This window comes from Protobothrops mucrosquamatus, unplaced genomic scaffold, assembly GCF_001527695.2.
Source record: "Protobothrops mucrosquamatus isolate PMUCROS unplaced genomic scaffold, P.Mucros_1.0 scaffold109, whole genome shotgun sequence".
Lineage (NCBI taxonomy): Eukaryota > Metazoa > Chordata > Lepidosauria > Squamata > Viperidae > Protobothrops > Protobothrops mucrosquamatus.
This window is the reverse complement of record NW_015386481.1, coordinates 690047-706299: the sequence shown is the minus strand read 5'-3', so window position 1 is coordinate 706299 and position 16253 is coordinate 690047. Positions and strand designations below refer to the sequence as shown.

General features: G+C 47.0%; 1 protein-coding gene across 1 annotated transcript; it reads right to left on the bottom strand.

The window, feature by feature from the left end:
* Window positions 1-8255: 8255 nt before the first annotated feature.
* On the bottom strand, window positions 8256-15434 carry LOC107284671 (coiled-coil domain-containing protein 50-like). The gene is made up of 9 exons (XM_029283493.1): window positions 15386-15434; window positions 14707-14769; window positions 13326-13455; window positions 12922-13018; window positions 10510-10588; window positions 10084-10211; window positions 9453-9515; window positions 9069-9188; window positions 8256-8387 (listed from the first exon to the last, which is right to left on the bottom strand). Exons 1-9 carry the CDS (start codon window positions 15432-15434, stop codon window positions 8256-8258), a joined length of 861 nt encoding a protein of 286 aa, XP_029139326.1.
* Between the last annotated feature and the right edge of the window lie 819 nt (window positions 15435-16253).

Sequence of the window (16253 nt, the reverse complement as noted above, 5' to 3'; positions counted from 1 at the left end):
TTACACTGACTGAGAAATGCAAAAAAGAATAGGCTGAGATTATTTTGGTTGCGTTCACAGATGATGTGCAATCAGATGAAAGATCTGCAAGGCTTGACTAGTTTGAGACTTTTTCGTTGTTTTTCTCAGGGTGTTATGCAGACTCAGCTCATGTATTAATTTATCTAGTTACCTAGTTAGTTAGTTTCTGGGTCAACATCCACTGGACGGATCCCAAAATTAATTGACTGATGTATTTATTGCTCAATAAATATAGAATTGCATGAACGCAGTCCTGGAATGTTTGACCATGATAAAAGAAATTAATTTTAGTATTGCGAAAACAACACAACCATTTTAATTCAGCTTTTCAGAGCTGGGATTTTTCTGAAGGATGTTGATTTTTTTTTCTTTTCTTTTCTTTTCCTGCTTTCTTTTAGAGGGAGGTGGCCAACTGATCCTCATCACCTCTGCTTTTGCCATCACCATCCTTCTGTTCGCCGCGTGCGTGGTGCTGGCCTACCTCTTCCTCCGATCCTGGATCCGAAAGAAGTTCTTGAAACGTAAGGCCATTTCCCTGCTCCTGTTGGCCAGCACTACTCTGCTAATTCTTCTTCTCCTACTACTGATTTCCCTGAAAATAAGACCTAACTGGAAATGATTTTTTCCCCAGGATGCTCGTAATAGAAGCCCCACCCCCAAAAATAAGCCCCAGTTAAGATCGTCAGCCAGACGGATGCATTTAGTACTGTATTTCCCCCGAAAATAAGCCCTAAGGCATCTTTTGGAGCAAAAATTAATATAAGACCCAGTCTTATTTTCGGGGAAATACGGTACTACCTCCTAAGGGTCCACGCCAGCTCGCCACGGCCAACTGGCCCCAGGATAATTCACCAAGAGTTACACTCATATCTAAGAAATAGTGGAATTGAATCATTAAAGGATGCCAAAGGAAGGACAAAATGAACTGTGAATGGCAAAAAAAAATAAAAAAAATAAACTATTTTAAAGAATTCAATTGAATTGTTGAATTGTCCCGCAGTGAGTTGACCGTGATGAGTTGACCATGATGAGTTGGCCATGGTGAATTAACTGTGCCAAGTTGGCCGTAATGAGTTGGCCATGGTGAGTTGACTGTGATGAGTTGACCGTGATGAGTTGGCCATGGCGAATTAACTGTGCCAAGTTGGCCGTAATGAGTTGGCCATGGTGAATTGACCGTGCCAAGTTGGCAGTAATGAGTTGGTCATGGTGAGTTGACCATGATGAGTTGACCATGATGAGTTGGCCATGGCGAATTAACCGTGCCAAGTTGGCCGTAATGAGTTGGCCATGGTGAATTGACCGTGCCAAGTTGGCCGTAATGAGTTGGCCATGGTGAGTTGACTGTGATGAGTTGGCCATGGCGAATTAACCGTGCCAAGTTGGCCGTAATGAGTTGGCCATGGTGAGTTGACCATGGTGAATTGACCTAGTTGACCCATTCCGAGGTCTTGAAGTGCCTGGCATGCCTGAGCATCGGTTTTGTGCCTCAGTTCTCCCACTTCTTCTGTTCCATAGCTTTACAGGGCCAGTTGGCCCAGGAAGTAGACGACTGCAGCTACCGATACCCCGAAGAAGAAGAAGGAGGAAGCAGTGAAGCGGTTTCCAGCCTCAAGGGGGTCCTTTTGGAAAAATACGATTCCCAAGCTGTGTAGGTCCGGGTCCAAGTGCCAAGAAGGGTCTCCTTGATCCGAGGAAGAGCCTCAAAGACCCCCAAAGCATTCGAGCACCTCTGCTCTTGAAAAACATTTTCGCCACATTCAGAAGACGTCCTTTGAGCAATTGAAGAACCACGACTATCCTCTTTAAACCAGGTTTATCCGTTTGTCTAAACGGAAACTGGAATATCGCCCTGATGGCCCTCGGTTTGAACTTAAACAAAAACAACAACACCACCTTTAGAATGATTTGTGCGTGGATGGCTGGAAGGCGATGGGAAAAGGGTGCCGGGGCCAAAAATCCTCATACAAAAATAAAATCATGGCATTGAAGGAAAGTGCTGCAATCTTGTTGGGTTAAATAGCAAAGGAATGCTGGAAGTTCTTGAGAACCTGGTGGCCTTCCGGAGACTGACATCCTCCATTTCCAAGTGGTTTCTCCAGAACGACCTCCAGAAAGTCTAACATCCAAAGCTAGTTTTTGTCAGCCTTGCCAGGGGGGCGGCTTGTGGCTTCCAGCCCGTTTTCGATGGCCTATCAGTAGTCTAAGTACGAAACTTGGTTTATTGTAATTAGTCATCGCTTTCCCACACACAAACGCCCTTCCTCCCAGCTGCTGCTTCTGTTCTTTTGATTCAGATTAAAAATGACTCATAGCGCGACTGTTCCTTTACGTGAATGAATTTTGCTGGTGACGCCGGGTGGAAACGTCTTGAGTTGAGTTGCGTTGGCTGCCTTTCGTCTTCGCCCCAACCCTGATCGTCTTTTTGGCCAGCCGTGCTTTGATCTTTCGTGGTTTGTGCGTACAGCAGCCCACCGCCGGTTATGGTGCAAAGACAGGCACCTTGAACGATATTTCTATATTTATACATCACCCAGCCAGCTGCGCTTTCAACTTCTCAAGTTCTAAAAGGTTACTAGAGGTGCCCTGCTTTGAAAACGATTTGGGGGAAAGCAAAAAAAAATAAAAATAAAATAAGGGGTGGGTGCTTTCAAATGGCTTTTGTTTGGTGAACCCTTATTAAAATCGACGCGTCTTCTATAAACTCGTGTGCAAACCTGAAAAAAGTCCCCATTTATTTTCATAAATAGCGGAGAGCAATTGTGGTTTGATGGGACCTATAGAAGACGTAAATCCAGTATTTTTTCCTCCCACTGAAATGGCCTTCAAGATGGGAGGGGGGTGGGAGGGAGGCCTTGGGAGGGGATGGAGAAATGGTGCCTTGGCATTCCGTTTGGAAAACTGTCCTTCAAGCACAAAGTTTTGATTTTTGCTTTAAATTGTCTTCTGACTCACCCCAGGTCCACATACCCAGTTCTTCTCAACCTCAGAAACTTTTAAGATAATTTAGAAGAGAAGAGAAGAATAGAAAATAGGAATAGAATAATAGAATAGAATAGAATAGAATAGAATATAGGAATAATAATAGAATGGAATAGAATAGAATAGAATAGAAATAAATGAATAAAATATAGGAATAGAATAGAATAGAAAATAGGAATAGAATAGAATAGATTGTAGAATAGAATAGAATAGAATAGAATAGAAAGAATAGAATAGGAATAAATGAATAGAATAGAATATAGGACTAGAATAGAACAGAATTAGAATAGAATAGAAATAATAGAATAGAATATAGGAATATAATAGAAAATAGGAATAGAATAGAATAGATTGTAGAATAGAATAATAGAATAGAATAGAATAGGAATAAATGAATAGAATAGAATATAGGACTAGAATAGAATAGAATACAGAGTTAGAAGGGACCTTGGAGGTCTTCTAGTCCAACCCCCTGCTCAGGCAGGAAACCTTATACCATTTCAGACAGATGTGGTGATTTCAACTCCCATTGAAACTTCCCCATCTTAAAAGTCACTGCGGTCGAGAAACAACAATTTTGCTGAACAACAGCGGACAAAAATGAAGGTGATGCACGCTCAATTTTGCGTTGTGTAACCCTCTCTTGGCGTTGCTGCAGGTGGCTGAGCCCCACCTGTGTTGTTGTGGCTTTTTTTTTAACGCTTTGTGCTTTTATCTGGAGGGTGGTTCAACGTCTCAGGAAGGAGAACCTGCAACGAACACGAAAATACGGGACCGTTCCTCGGCTGGAGAGCATCCCCCATTCTGCAGGATTAAAAAACAGCCACAAACCACATCGTTGAGAACACAAAGGAAGTGGGGACTTCATTATATCTGCTGACAGGTTCCAAGACACCCCCCCTCCTCCTCCTCCTCCTCCTCCATCTGCTCGGAAGCCCCCCCTGCAAAAAAAAAAAAAAAAGTCAATGCGGGAATTTTACCCTGCTTGGAACTGAGTTGCAATTACGAGACCCAATTCTGAGAAAAACCAACAGTGAAAACGCGACAGAATTGTCGAGTTCGGGTTGCGGTCGTAAACCCGAGGACTGCCTGTATCCTCGTGGGGGCTCCAGCGTTGATCTGCCCGGTGACTGTGGGCAAATTTTGGTTTTGAATTGACGCTTCGAATTGCTCGGCGCACGTTTTTAAGAAAGATCCTTCAGCGAGATGTCCGTTGTTTTTTTTTTTTTTTAGTCGAAAGACAAGTTTGGTTTTAGGTATAATTTCAAGAAATGACTTTTTTGCCCGGCATTTCCCAGCTCCTCCTGTCTCGTTTTCAATAATGCTGGTCTTCTCAGAATGAGATCTCGTAATTGCAACTCGGGTTCCAAGCAGGCTAACATTTCAAGAGAAATGTGCATTAGCGGAGTTTTTGCAGGGGGGGGGCTTCCGAGCAGATGGAGGAGGAGGGGGGGGGGTCTTGGAACCTGTCAGCAGATATATATGACTGTCTCTTTTATTTTTAAAATCCAAAATACTCCCCCTTCCCGGCCTCGGCCCCCCGAATATGTCTAAAGTCTCCGCTTCCTTTGTGTTCTCAGATGTGGTTTGTGGCTGTTGTTTAATCCTGCACAATGGTGATGCTGTGTCTGTCTCCCAGCTAAGAGACGGTCCTGTGTTTTTGTATCTGTTGCAAATTCTCCTTCCCGAAGCGTTGAAAGTTTTGGGTTTTGGTGAATGGAATTGCTGGGGAATGTTAACCAGCTCACTAAAACAGAGTTGTGTGTGTGTGTGTGTTGTGTGTAAGCAGGACAGTATAGTGGGGGAAAGTCTGTGGAGAGCTGGTTCACGGCTTTTCCTGTGGGGCTGAGACCATGAGCTGAAATTCCTGGGGGAGCCGGTTAACGGAGGTTAAAGAGGGATGGAATGGAATTTCCAGTTTTGGGGGCTGGTAGGCACAAGTTGGGGAGGGGGGTGTTGGGGGTTAGGACCTCCAGGTGGGGATGGGGAGATATAGGGTCTTCTGCTTAAGCAGGGGGCTGGACTAGAAGACCTTCAAGGTCCCTTCCCACTGTTATTCTGTATGAAAGTGTCTCCTTGAGCAGGGGGTTAGACTAGAAGACCTCTGAGGTCCCTCCCAATTATGTCATTCTGTATTGAAAATATCTCCTGCTTGAGCAGGGGGATGGACTAGAGGACCGCCAAGGTCCCTTCCAGCTCTATTCTGATTGATTGATAGATTGTAAGGCGGTTGTATTAGTCCATGAGTTGTAGGTTGGTACTTTCCCACGTTTTTATGCATTTGGTTCATTGTTTTAAATATTTATACCAATTTGCCACTGTTTTTTTTTTCCTTTAGCTTGTGAAGAAACCCCGAATCACGCAAGGGAGATGGGAGCCTACCTAAAATTGAAAAATAACAACAAGAAACAACACAACGATGTGCTCCTTCAGTGCCGTCTTAATAGAACCCGTTGAATCAGCAACGTTTCCACCCCCCCAAATGAAACTCAACCCCCTGGATGCTCTCCCAGTAAACCCAGTACAGGCAGTCCTCAACGTACGACCACAAAACTTGAGCCCCAAATTTACGTTGTTAAGCGGGTTTGGCCCCGATGTTACGACCTTCCTTGCCACAAGTTGTTAAGTGAGTCAATGCAGTTGTTAAATTACTAACACGGTTGACTTTGCTTGTCAGACGGTCGCCAAAAGGGATCGCCTCACCCCGGGTGACCCCTGTAACCGTCCTAAAGTGGGAGTCCATTTCCAAGCGTCCGAATTTTGATCCCGTGACCGCTGGGAGGCTGCGACGGCCGTTAAGTGTGGAAAATCGTCCTGAGTCATTTTTTTTTTTCCAGCGCCGTTAACGCCGAGCGGTCACTAAACGAACGGCTGCTAAGTCGAGGACTACCTGTATATGGATGCGAATCCCAAACGTGGGTTTATTTGGGCGACCGAGATAATAACCTCCCTCTTTGCAAAATCCATTTTTCTATTGGAGATTCGGATATTGGGGTTGTTGTTGTTGTTGTTGTTTTACTGAAGCCTTTTTTTTACGGATCGCCTGCCGGATTTCACCCGGGATTAAGGTGAGGAGTTATGGTTGAAATAAGAGGAAGGAGATGGAAACGCGGCCCGGCCCTGTTGAAAGCTTAGATGTAAATCTGGAAAAGTGGGAGGAAAAGCTTCGGGATTCTCCTCCCCCCCCGGGGGGGGGAAAAAGGGACCATCCCGGAGCTGGGCAGGACCGCCAGAGAGAGAGCGAGAGGATGGAGGAGACGGGAGCGTCACTGCTGTCGGCAGCCTTCCTTCTTGTTGCCGGATTTCGGGCAGCCCACCTTGTCTGGCTGTCGTTTGGTGGGGGAGACAAAGACGGGGGCTGCCCCCCCCTGCGGGTAGTTGAAGGGACTGTCCGTCTGGGCCAGGGGAGCTGGGCTGGGGGCTGCGAGGAGGGGAGAAAAGGGAAGGTTATAACGGCACGGGCGTCTCTTCTTCCCCTAAACTCTCTCGTCTCCCCAGCTCTCGAAAATTATTCTTCCAGACGTGGTTTTCCAGGCAGGGAGAGGCCTGATCTTGGTTCACCTATGGAACCCCTCTGTCAGAGGGTCTCCTGCTTGAGCAGGGGGTTGGACTAGAAGACCTCCAAGGTCCCTTCCAGCTCTCTCTCCTTCCCTTCCCTTCCATTCTGCATTGCACTCTACTCTACTCTACTCTACTTCTGTTCTGTTCTATTATTATTCTGTTCTGTTCTATTTTATTCTATTATTCTATTCTATTCTATTCTATTCTATTCTATTCTATTCTATTCTATTCTATTCTATTCTATTCTTATTAGTCTATTCTATTCTATTATTCTATTCTATTCTATTCTATTCTTATTATTCTATTCTATTCTATTCTACTCTATTATTATTCTATTCTATTCTATTATTTTCTATTCTATTTTCTATTCTATTTTCTATTTTCTATTTTCTATTATTCTATTATTCTATTCTATTTTCTATTGTACTCTATTCTATTTTCTATTCTATTATTATTATTCTAGTCTATTCTGTATTCTATTCTATTTTCTATTATTTTATTCTATTTTCTATTCTATTCTACTCTATTCCATTCTCTATTTTATTCTCTATTCTATTATTATTATTATTATTATTATTATTATTATTATTATTATTATTATTATTATTATTATTATTATTATTATTATTATTACTACTACTACTACTATAGTCTAGTCTGTATTCTATTCTATTCTAGTCTAGTCTATTATTATTCTATTCTATTCCTTACTCAGAAACACAATACTCAGGGTGAGAGGTCACCCTATGACAATCAGATGGGGGTTACCGTTTCGTAGAATGTTCTGATAGGTGGAAACCCCACCAAAAAAACCCTAACTCTGGAATATCCTTTTTCATCCGAAGCGCAATCAAGAGTGTGAATCAGAGACTCTGCTGGCGTCGCCAAGCTTCCTGTGTGTGCGTGCAGATCAAAACTGCCACATCCATGTCCCAAAACTACACTTTCACTGTGAACCCGTAAGGACTCCAGACCGCAAGCAATCCCTAGCGACACGTTGCGAATTTATTTGGGGATCTAACTAAGTTCAAGGGGACTTCCTCTTGGATAAAATACGAAAACGATGGTCCTTGTTCGGTTATTACCTTTTGAGCCCGGATCCGTCCCATCGGAAGGCGTTCCCATTTTAGCGGCTTGAAAAGTTGGGTCCAGAACTTCAGCAATATTTCGGCAAAACTGTGGCCTAAGTAAAAAAACAAAACAGAACCAAGACTGTAAAAGACCCTTTTAAAAAAAGATATTCTCTAGTTGTTCACTGACGTTGCATTCCAAGAATTAGATGCAATAGCAGCAGCCTGTCTTAGATTTATAGCCCGCTTCACAGTGCTTTACAGCCCTCTCTAAGTGGTTGACAGAATCAGCATATGGTCCCCCAACAATCTGGGTCCTCATTTTACCGACCTCGGATGGACAGACGGCTGAGTCAAGCCTGGAGCTGGTCAGAATTGAACTCCTGGCTGTGGGCAGTGAATTAGCCTGCAATGCTGTATTCTAACCACTGGGAAGGAAGGAAGGAAGGAAGGAAGGAAGGAAGGAAGGAAGGAAGGAAGGAAGGAAGGAAGGAAGGAAGGAAGGAAGGAAGGAAGGAAGGAAGGAAGGAAGGGGGATGGAGTCAGCCTGCAATCCTGCGTTCTAACCCACTCAGCCCAGCACATAGTTTGACCTTCAACATTAATTTCACAACTGTGCGATTAAAGCAGCCCGTCAGCCGGAGGCGGCACTGACTTCTTCTCGATGGAGGGCGCTGTCACCGTCACATCTGGGCCCTCCTGGGTCTGGATCCTCAGCAGGGGGGGACTCCTGCCACTCTGCCACGAGTCCTTCTGGAAACGAGGCGAGAGAAAGACTCATCAGCTTCCCACTGGCGAGAATGTAGGTTTTTAAGAAGGGACTGGACACTCATTTGTCCGAAATGGCATAGGGCTTCCTGTCTGAGCAGGGGGGCTGGACTAGAGGACCTCCAAGGTCCCTTCCAATTCTGTTATTCTGTATGAAAGTGTCTCCTGATTGAGCAGGGGGGGCTGGACTAGAAGACCTCCAAGATCCCTTCCAATTCTGTTCTTCTGTTCTTCTGTGTGAAAGTGTCTCCTGTCTGAGCAAGGGGCTGGACTAGAAGACCTTAAAGGTCCCTTCCAATTCTGTTCAGTTCTTCTGTGTGAAAGTGTCTCCTGTCTGAGCAGGGGGCTGCACTAGAGGACCTCCAAGGTCCCTTCCAATTCTGTTCTTCTGTGTGAAAGTGTCTCCTGACTGAGCAAGGGGCTGGACTAGAAGACCTCCAAGGTCCCTTCCAATTCTGTTCAGTTCTTCTGTGTGAAAGTGTCTCCTGTCTGAGCAGGGGGCTGGACTAGAAGACCTCCAAGATCCCTTCCAATTCTGTTCTTCTGTGTGAAGGTGTCTCCTGTCTGAGCAAGGGGCTGGACTAGAAGACCTCCAAGGTCCCTGTTCATGATAGCAGAGGTTGATGGAGCAGGTGCCCCACAGCACAAGGCGATGCAGCTTCTTACCTCTGGGCTGCAGTCGCCTTCTCCCTCGTGACGCTTGGGGGGCTGGTCCTGCTGCCTTTCCGGGCGCGGGGAGCCCCAGTGGGTCTGCAGTTCCTTGTCTTGCAGATAACGTGCAATTTCCTAGTCGGAGGGCCCAAAGGAGAAAGAATCTATTGGACATTTCCCTGGGAAAAGCTGCCGGGAGGCAACATTCTTCTTATTATTATTATTCAGTTTTTTATTATTATTTTATTACATTTCTCCACCGCCCATCTCATCTAAATGACTCCAGGTGGTTTGCAACAATGTGACAAACCTCCAAGTGGCCTCAAGGGCTCTCTAAAAGGGTGCAAGTGACCAGGATGAGTTCAGACAGAGGCTTCAACCAACTTGACAGCTACTCACCTCGTCCTGGGCGACTTGAGCTGCCCTGTAGTCATCATCTTGCTCCCGGTTCCTCCTGGCTCTCTACAGAAGGAAGAAAGCGTTGGGCCAAGGGTCCGGAGAGACGTCCCCCTCCCCAGAAAATTAGTCTTGGTACAGCACAAATGAAGGGGTCTACAACTCACCGGAGCCAACTTGCCATGGCCAACTCATCATGGCCAACTCATCATGGCCAACTCATGGCCAACTCATCATGGCCAACTCATGGCCAACTCATCATGGCCAACTCATGGCCAACTCATCATGGCCAACTCACCATGGCCAACTCATCATGGCCAACTCATGGCCAACTCACCATGGCCAACTCACCATGGCCAACTCACCATGGCCAACATCAACTTGCCATGGCCAACTAGCCACAGCCAACTTGCCATGGTCAACTCTGCAAATGACCCATCAAGAAGCAGAACAGGGTCTCCCCAAGACAGTTCTGGGGCCCAGGGCCACCCCTTTCTCTCCTTCCTTTTCCTGCTCCTCTTGGCAGGAGATGGTCCTGATTTTAAGATGATGGTTTCTGAATTTCTAAAGGGTGGGAAGGTGCTCCCTGCCTGCCGTGGCATCGCTGCCTGACGGGGTAGAGGCGGACACTCACGATGCGCGTCTGCTCCTGTTCTTCCTCCTCCTGCAGCTTCTGGGCCAGTTCCACATCTTCCTGGAACTGCTGCTGGATCTGGAGTTCCAGTCTGGCCATCTCCCAATGCAGGGGTTCAGGGGTGCCATCTGAACGCATAAGAATGAAGAAAATTAGAAAAGAATAGAGATGGACGGGACCTCGGAGGTCTTCTAGTCCAGCCCCCTGCTCAAGCAGGAGATCCTAGACCATTTCAGACAAATGACTGGCCAGTCGCTTCTTAAACACCTCCATTGATGGAGGCTGTTCCACCGCTTAATTGTTCCACCTGACTTCCAGATGTGTTACGTCCCACACGCGGCATGATGGACGTGCTGTCCAACACAACTACAACACACTGGCTTTCAGAACGGACAAGGGTCCTCTCTGCACCTAGGCCATCCTTACCTCTCGCCCCACGGGACGGCCTCGGCTTTGGCTGACCACTCTCGTCCTTCTCCCGGTTGTGGAACCGCTTGACTTTCTCCTGGGCGGGAGAGAAAAAACTCTCGTGAGATGGCATCCTCGTGACCGCTGGAGCCCGTCTCTCTTCCTGCTGCTGCTCCTCCCAGGGGAAACCCAATGGAGAATGAGAATTATTAGAATGAGAAAGAGTTAGAATTAGAATTATTGTGGCCAATGTTTATCTGCGAAGGAGCCGCAATGCCACCGATTCTCAGTTGCAAGTGAAAAAAAGGAACAAAACCACGGGACGCTGTAAAGCCTGATCCTAAGAGGAAGGAACATGGCACGGCACAGGGTGTAAGCTATGGGAGATATCTTGGCTGGGGGCAGCAGGGCCAAAAGAAGGCGAGACCCTCACCGCAACAATGGCGGTCATAAGTAGAGGACCATGTGTAGGCAAGCTCAGAGGAACGCGCAAGCTACATCTTCAGGTCTCGCTGCTTCAGGGCCTGCCCGAAGCGTTTCCTGGTCCAGCTGGGACCTCAGGATTCGGGATTCGATTCGGACGCCGGCCGAATATTCAAGGACAATGCCACATTTCTCTGCTCGTGGGGGGGGACATGCTCAGGCTGGGAGGGGTCCCTGGGAGATCAGGATGAATGCCGGCGATTGTTCCTGGTGTATTTTCTCTCTCCGGCGCTCCCGTCGGTGTGCGCCAGAATGGGTCCCGCCTTTGCTCCCCACCCTTGTTCCGACTGACCAAATCTTGGACGAGGAGAAGCAACGTGAAGTCATGTCATTCTCGCATTTCGCTCCTCACTCGTCCGGAACCCGACTCAATAAGCCGGATCGGGGAAGAGAGTGTTTGGATCAGCCCAAAAGGAGCAGCAGGGAGCATAGGAGAGGCTGACTCCTGCAACTAAGAAGGGTTTGCCCCTCTTTGCACCGCTCAGGTGACCCCCAGGACACAGACAAGCCTCCAAGTGGCCTCAACGGCTCTCTAAAAGGGTGCAAATGACCGGCGGTCTGCAAGGAGTATAAATCCTTCCATTTCCCCCACCGTCCGGTCAGAGCTGAAGAAGCTTCTTGGAGGAGGAGCGAAAGGTCTTCAAGGAAAAAAACAATTCGCCTCTTGAACAAGCATCTTTGGGACTAGAACTAAGGAGGGATTTCCTGACAGGGAGAACAATGAGTCAGTGGAACAGCTGGCCACCAGAAGCTGTGGGCGCTCCATCACTGGGGGTTTTCAAGAAGAGATTGTCGGTCTGAAATGGTCTAGGGTTTCCTGCCTGAGCAGGGGGTGGGACTAGATGACCTCCAAGGTCCCATCCAGCTCTATTCTCATTGATTGATTGATTGAAATGGTCTAGGGTCTCCTGCCTGAGCAGGGGGCGGGACTAGACCTCCAAGGTCCCTTCCAGCTGTATTTTGATTGATTGAAATGGTCTAGGGTCTCCTACTTGAGCAGGGGGTTGGACTAGATGACCTCCAAGGTCCCTTCCAGCTCTATTTTCATTGACTGATTGATTGAAATGGTCTAGGGTGTCCTGCCTGAGCAGGGGGCGGGACTAGAAGACCTCCAAGGTCCCTTCCAGCTGTATTTTGATTGATTGAAATGGTCTAGGGTCTCCTACTTGAGCAGGGGGTTGGACTAGATGACCTCCAAGGTCCCTTCCAGCTCTATTTTCATTGACTGATTGATTGAAATGGTCTAGGGTCTCCTGCCTGAGCAGGGGGCGGGACTAGAAGAACTCCAAGGTCCCTTCCAGCTGTATTTTGATTGATTGAAATGGTCTAGGGTCTCCTACTTGAGCAGGGGGTTGGACTAGATGACCTCCAAGGTCCCTTCCAGCTCTATTCTCATTGATTGATTGATTGAAATGGTCTAGGGTCTCCTGCCTGAGCAGGGGGCGGGACTAGAAGAACTCCAAGGTCCTTTCCAGCTGTATTTTGATTGATTGAAATGGTCTAGGGTCTCCTGCCTGAGCAGGGGGTTGGACTAGATGACCTCCAAGGTCCCTCCCAGCTCTATTCTCATTGATTGATTGGTTGATTGATTGATTGAAACGGTCTAGGCTCTCCTGCTTGAAAATCACCAAGTAGGGGTGATAGGATAGCAGTGTTCCAATATCTGGGGGGGGGGCTGTCACATTAAAGGGGGCAAAATTCACTTAAGGGATGTTTCACTGAGCAACAGAAATGCTGGGCTCCGTTGTGTCTCGAGAACTATCTGTAAAGCACCCCAGAAAATCTTATTGCCCCCCTCCCTCCGGAAAAAAAACCAGGGGGGGGTTGTCCATCATTGCAACTTTGGCCCAAGCTTATTACGCAGCATGGCAACCGGGCACAAGCTGGTGAGTGCAGACAAGTTTGAAAGCCAGGGCAATTTCTAGTTGGCATCCGGGACTCTCCTACCTGATCTTTCGCTGCCTTCTTCTTTGGATCATCTTCTCCCGATTTCCTTTGAAGATCTTTCTGGATGGCCCGGGAATTTTCGGGATCTCCCTCTTGGCTGCATGTTGACAGAGGAAGAAGCAGTTAGAAGAGCATTTCTGGCTTTGTTGAATAGTAGAGTTGGAAGGGACCTTGGAGGTCTTCTAGTCCAACCCCCTGATCAAGCAGGAGATGCTAGACCATTTCAATCAATCAATCAATCAGAATAGAGCTGGACAGGGACCTTGGAGGTCTTCTAGTCCAACCCCCTGCTCAAGCAGGAGACCCTAGATCATTTCAGCCCAACGGCTGTCCAATCTCTTCACTTGAGTCTACTCACACACACGTACACAACCACACCATCCTGGAACCAAGAGAACGCCTACCTGTCTTTCAGTTGCCTGCTGTCCTGAAGCTTCTGGGCTTCCACCTCTTGGTCTTGAAGTTTCTTGGCCATGCGGAGGTCATTCTGGACCAGCTGGTTCTTCTGGATATTGGACGCATAATGCAGCTCAACTGAGGGGAAGAGAAGGAAGCCTCAGGAGAAGTCCTGAAGAAAAATCAGCCCTTTCCCCTCGTCTTTGCGGTGGCTTTTCTGGAGACCCAAGTCCTGCTGGTCCTCCTCAGAGAAGGGCAGACGGACTGAAGCCCTTGAGATCAAGGGCTCTCCAGACTCCTGGTTCAAAAGTAGGGGGAGGAACCCGGAGGAAGCGAAGACCTTGACCAAGACCTGCTCCATCCCTGTCTCAGCCAAGAAGCTGAACCTCAGCCAAGCGTCCTCCTTGCCCTAATCTTGCCAGCCATCAATCCCCAGCCAGACAGTTGGGGAGACTCAGAACTTGGACAGCTCTGCATACTGTCACTGAAAGGCCTTTGACGTCACAGAATGATTCACGAGCGTGATCCACGGACGACGGTGGGTGCCGTCGTCGTTCTCCGGGCGACGAGGACAGTTCTCGTCACCGGCTGCCAACCTTGAGGGTTCAAAATGCCACCTCATCTGAGCCTTGTAAACCTGTCGGCACGCCGGATTCCCTGAAGCCGTCGACTCCATCTCGGTAATGGAAAACGGGGACGGTGCCAGAGACCAACACCTCCCCCCCAACACACACACACACACACACTGCTTCCAGAAAACCATTTATCTGTTGCTCATTTATGCAGCCCAGACGGGCGCAAAAGACATGGAGGCAGGGGACGCTAAACACTGGAAGGACACGCACAATTGTCACTGCGGGACAATTGAACAATGCAATTTAATTGTTTGAAATACAGGCAGTCCTCGACTTATCGCGGTTCAATTAGTGACTGTTGGGAGTTTACCAAGGCACTGGAAAAAAAAAAAAAGAGACCACTGCAGTATCCTCACGGTCATGGGATCAAAATTCAGATTTGGCTCGTATTTAACGACGCTTTTTGCGACATTTTGACCAGCCAAGTCAACAGGGAAGCCACTTCGCAACTGTGTTGCTGACTTAACCACCGCCGGGATTCACTTAAGAACCTCACAAAATGGGGCAAACTTCCCTTAACAACCATCTCGCTTAGTGACAAATATTTTGGGCTCAGCTGCGGTCGTAACTCGAGAACTACCTGTAGTTAAAAAATCATTTTTATTTTTGTCCTTCCTTTCTATTCCACTGTTTCTTTGATAGTAGCATAAATTCTTGCCCCACGTCGAGTTGGCTGCGGCAAGTTGTCGCAGGCCCCACTCACAACTTCAGAAGCTTTACACACACACACACACACACAAATTCCCGTCCTTACTCTCTTGTTCTTGCAGACAGTAGGCCAACGCGCTGTCTTCCAGGACGGCGAAATCTCGGCACACTGCAGGAAAAAAGAAACACAGAAAAACTGCAAAGGGGGTTCCATTGTTTGTTGACTTTTTCAGGCGGTGTGTAGCACAGCCCGGCTTTAAAGGAAAGGGCGTTGCGTGTTTTTTTTTTCTCTCCATTTGAATGGAAAGGAAAAACAGATTTAAAGTTATAAAAACAAGCGTCATCCATCTCCTTGACCCTTTCAGGAAGAATCTGTGAGCTGCAGGATCTCCTCCACCAGTCTCACCCATCCACAAATTCCTTATTCCCAAGAAGATGCGCGAAGGAGAAGCATCAAAGCTCTGAAATCACGTGATTCTGATTCTATCCCTCTGTTTACACAACCCGGGATGGTGTTAGATTTTCCTGCCGCTGCCGCACACGGCTGGCTCACGTGTAAGGGACCGTCCATTGGGGATCCTAGATCCCTCTCACGGTGACTGTTCTTCAGCCAGGTTTCCCCTAATCTGGACTTGTGCCTTTGGGTTTGTTTTTTTTCCCCACCTAGGTGTCAAAGCCTTGCTTTTACAAATGGGTAGTTGTAAGTCGTGGGATTATGCGTAGTTAAAAAAAATAAATAAATTGGGAGGAAGACTTTGGAACCTTCAATTCCTTTCATATCCTACCTTCCTGGACTGGAGGCAGGCAGGAACTGTCAATGTGAATTTCGGTCATTGCAGTTATTTTCCTAGGGTCACAATTCTCCAAAGAGAATCTGGAAGAAGAGAGATCAAATGGCTAAGACACTGGCATGATGTTCAAGAGCCTTTAAAACGGCACCCTTTTTTTTTCCTTTCTCCCCCCCCACCCATGTATTTCACATTTTCTTTTTTTCCCCCTCTGTTTTTTCCTCCCCCAATTTTTTTTATTTCTATTCTTCTTTGCCTTTTATATATGAAATAGATAAAAAACTGGAAGAGCCTTTAAAACTATGCCTTTTCTTTCTTTTTTCCCACCTTGTATTTCACATTTTCTTTTTTTCCCCTCTCTTTTTTCCTCCCCCTATTTTTTTTTATTTCTATTCTTCTTTGCCTTTTATATATGAAATAGATAAAAAAAACTGGAAGAGCTTTAAAACTGCGCCTTTTCTTTCTTTTTTCCCACCTTGTATTTCACATTTTCCTTTTTCTTTTCCCTCCCAATTTTTTTTATTTTTATTCTTCTTTCTCTTTTATATATGAAATAAATAAATAAAAGCTGGACGAGCGGGGCGGGGGGTGGTCTTTTACTGCCTTATTCCTCCCGGCCACGCACAGAAGGATTCAAGGCCCGGAGACTAAAACATAGGAAGAACATACGAAGCCTCAAACATGCAGGATTTGGGTAGGGCTAGTCTAGTCGAAAAGAAGGACCAGGGGGGGGACAGGATAGCAGCCTTCCAGCATTTGAGGGGCTGCCCCAAAGAAGAGGAAGGGGGTCTACCTCTTGTCCAGAGCTCCAGAAGGCAGGACAAGAAGCAGTTCTGATGGGTTGATGGACTGAATTTGGGGAAAT

Coding starts and splice junctions, on each gene's coding strand:
- LOC107284671 (XM_029283493.1), bottom strand. CDS start 15,434: ATGACCGAAATTCACATTGACAGTTCCTGCCTGCCTCCAGTCCAGGAA. Junction 10,589..12,921: donor AGAAGGCAGCGAAAGATCAG/GTAGGAGAGTCC, acceptor TCTCCCGCCCAG/GAGAAAGTCAAGCGGTTCCA. Junction 8,388..9,068: donor AAGGCGACTGCAGCCCAGAG/GTAAGAAGCTGC, acceptor CCTCGTTTCCAG/AAGGACTCGTGGCAGAGTGG.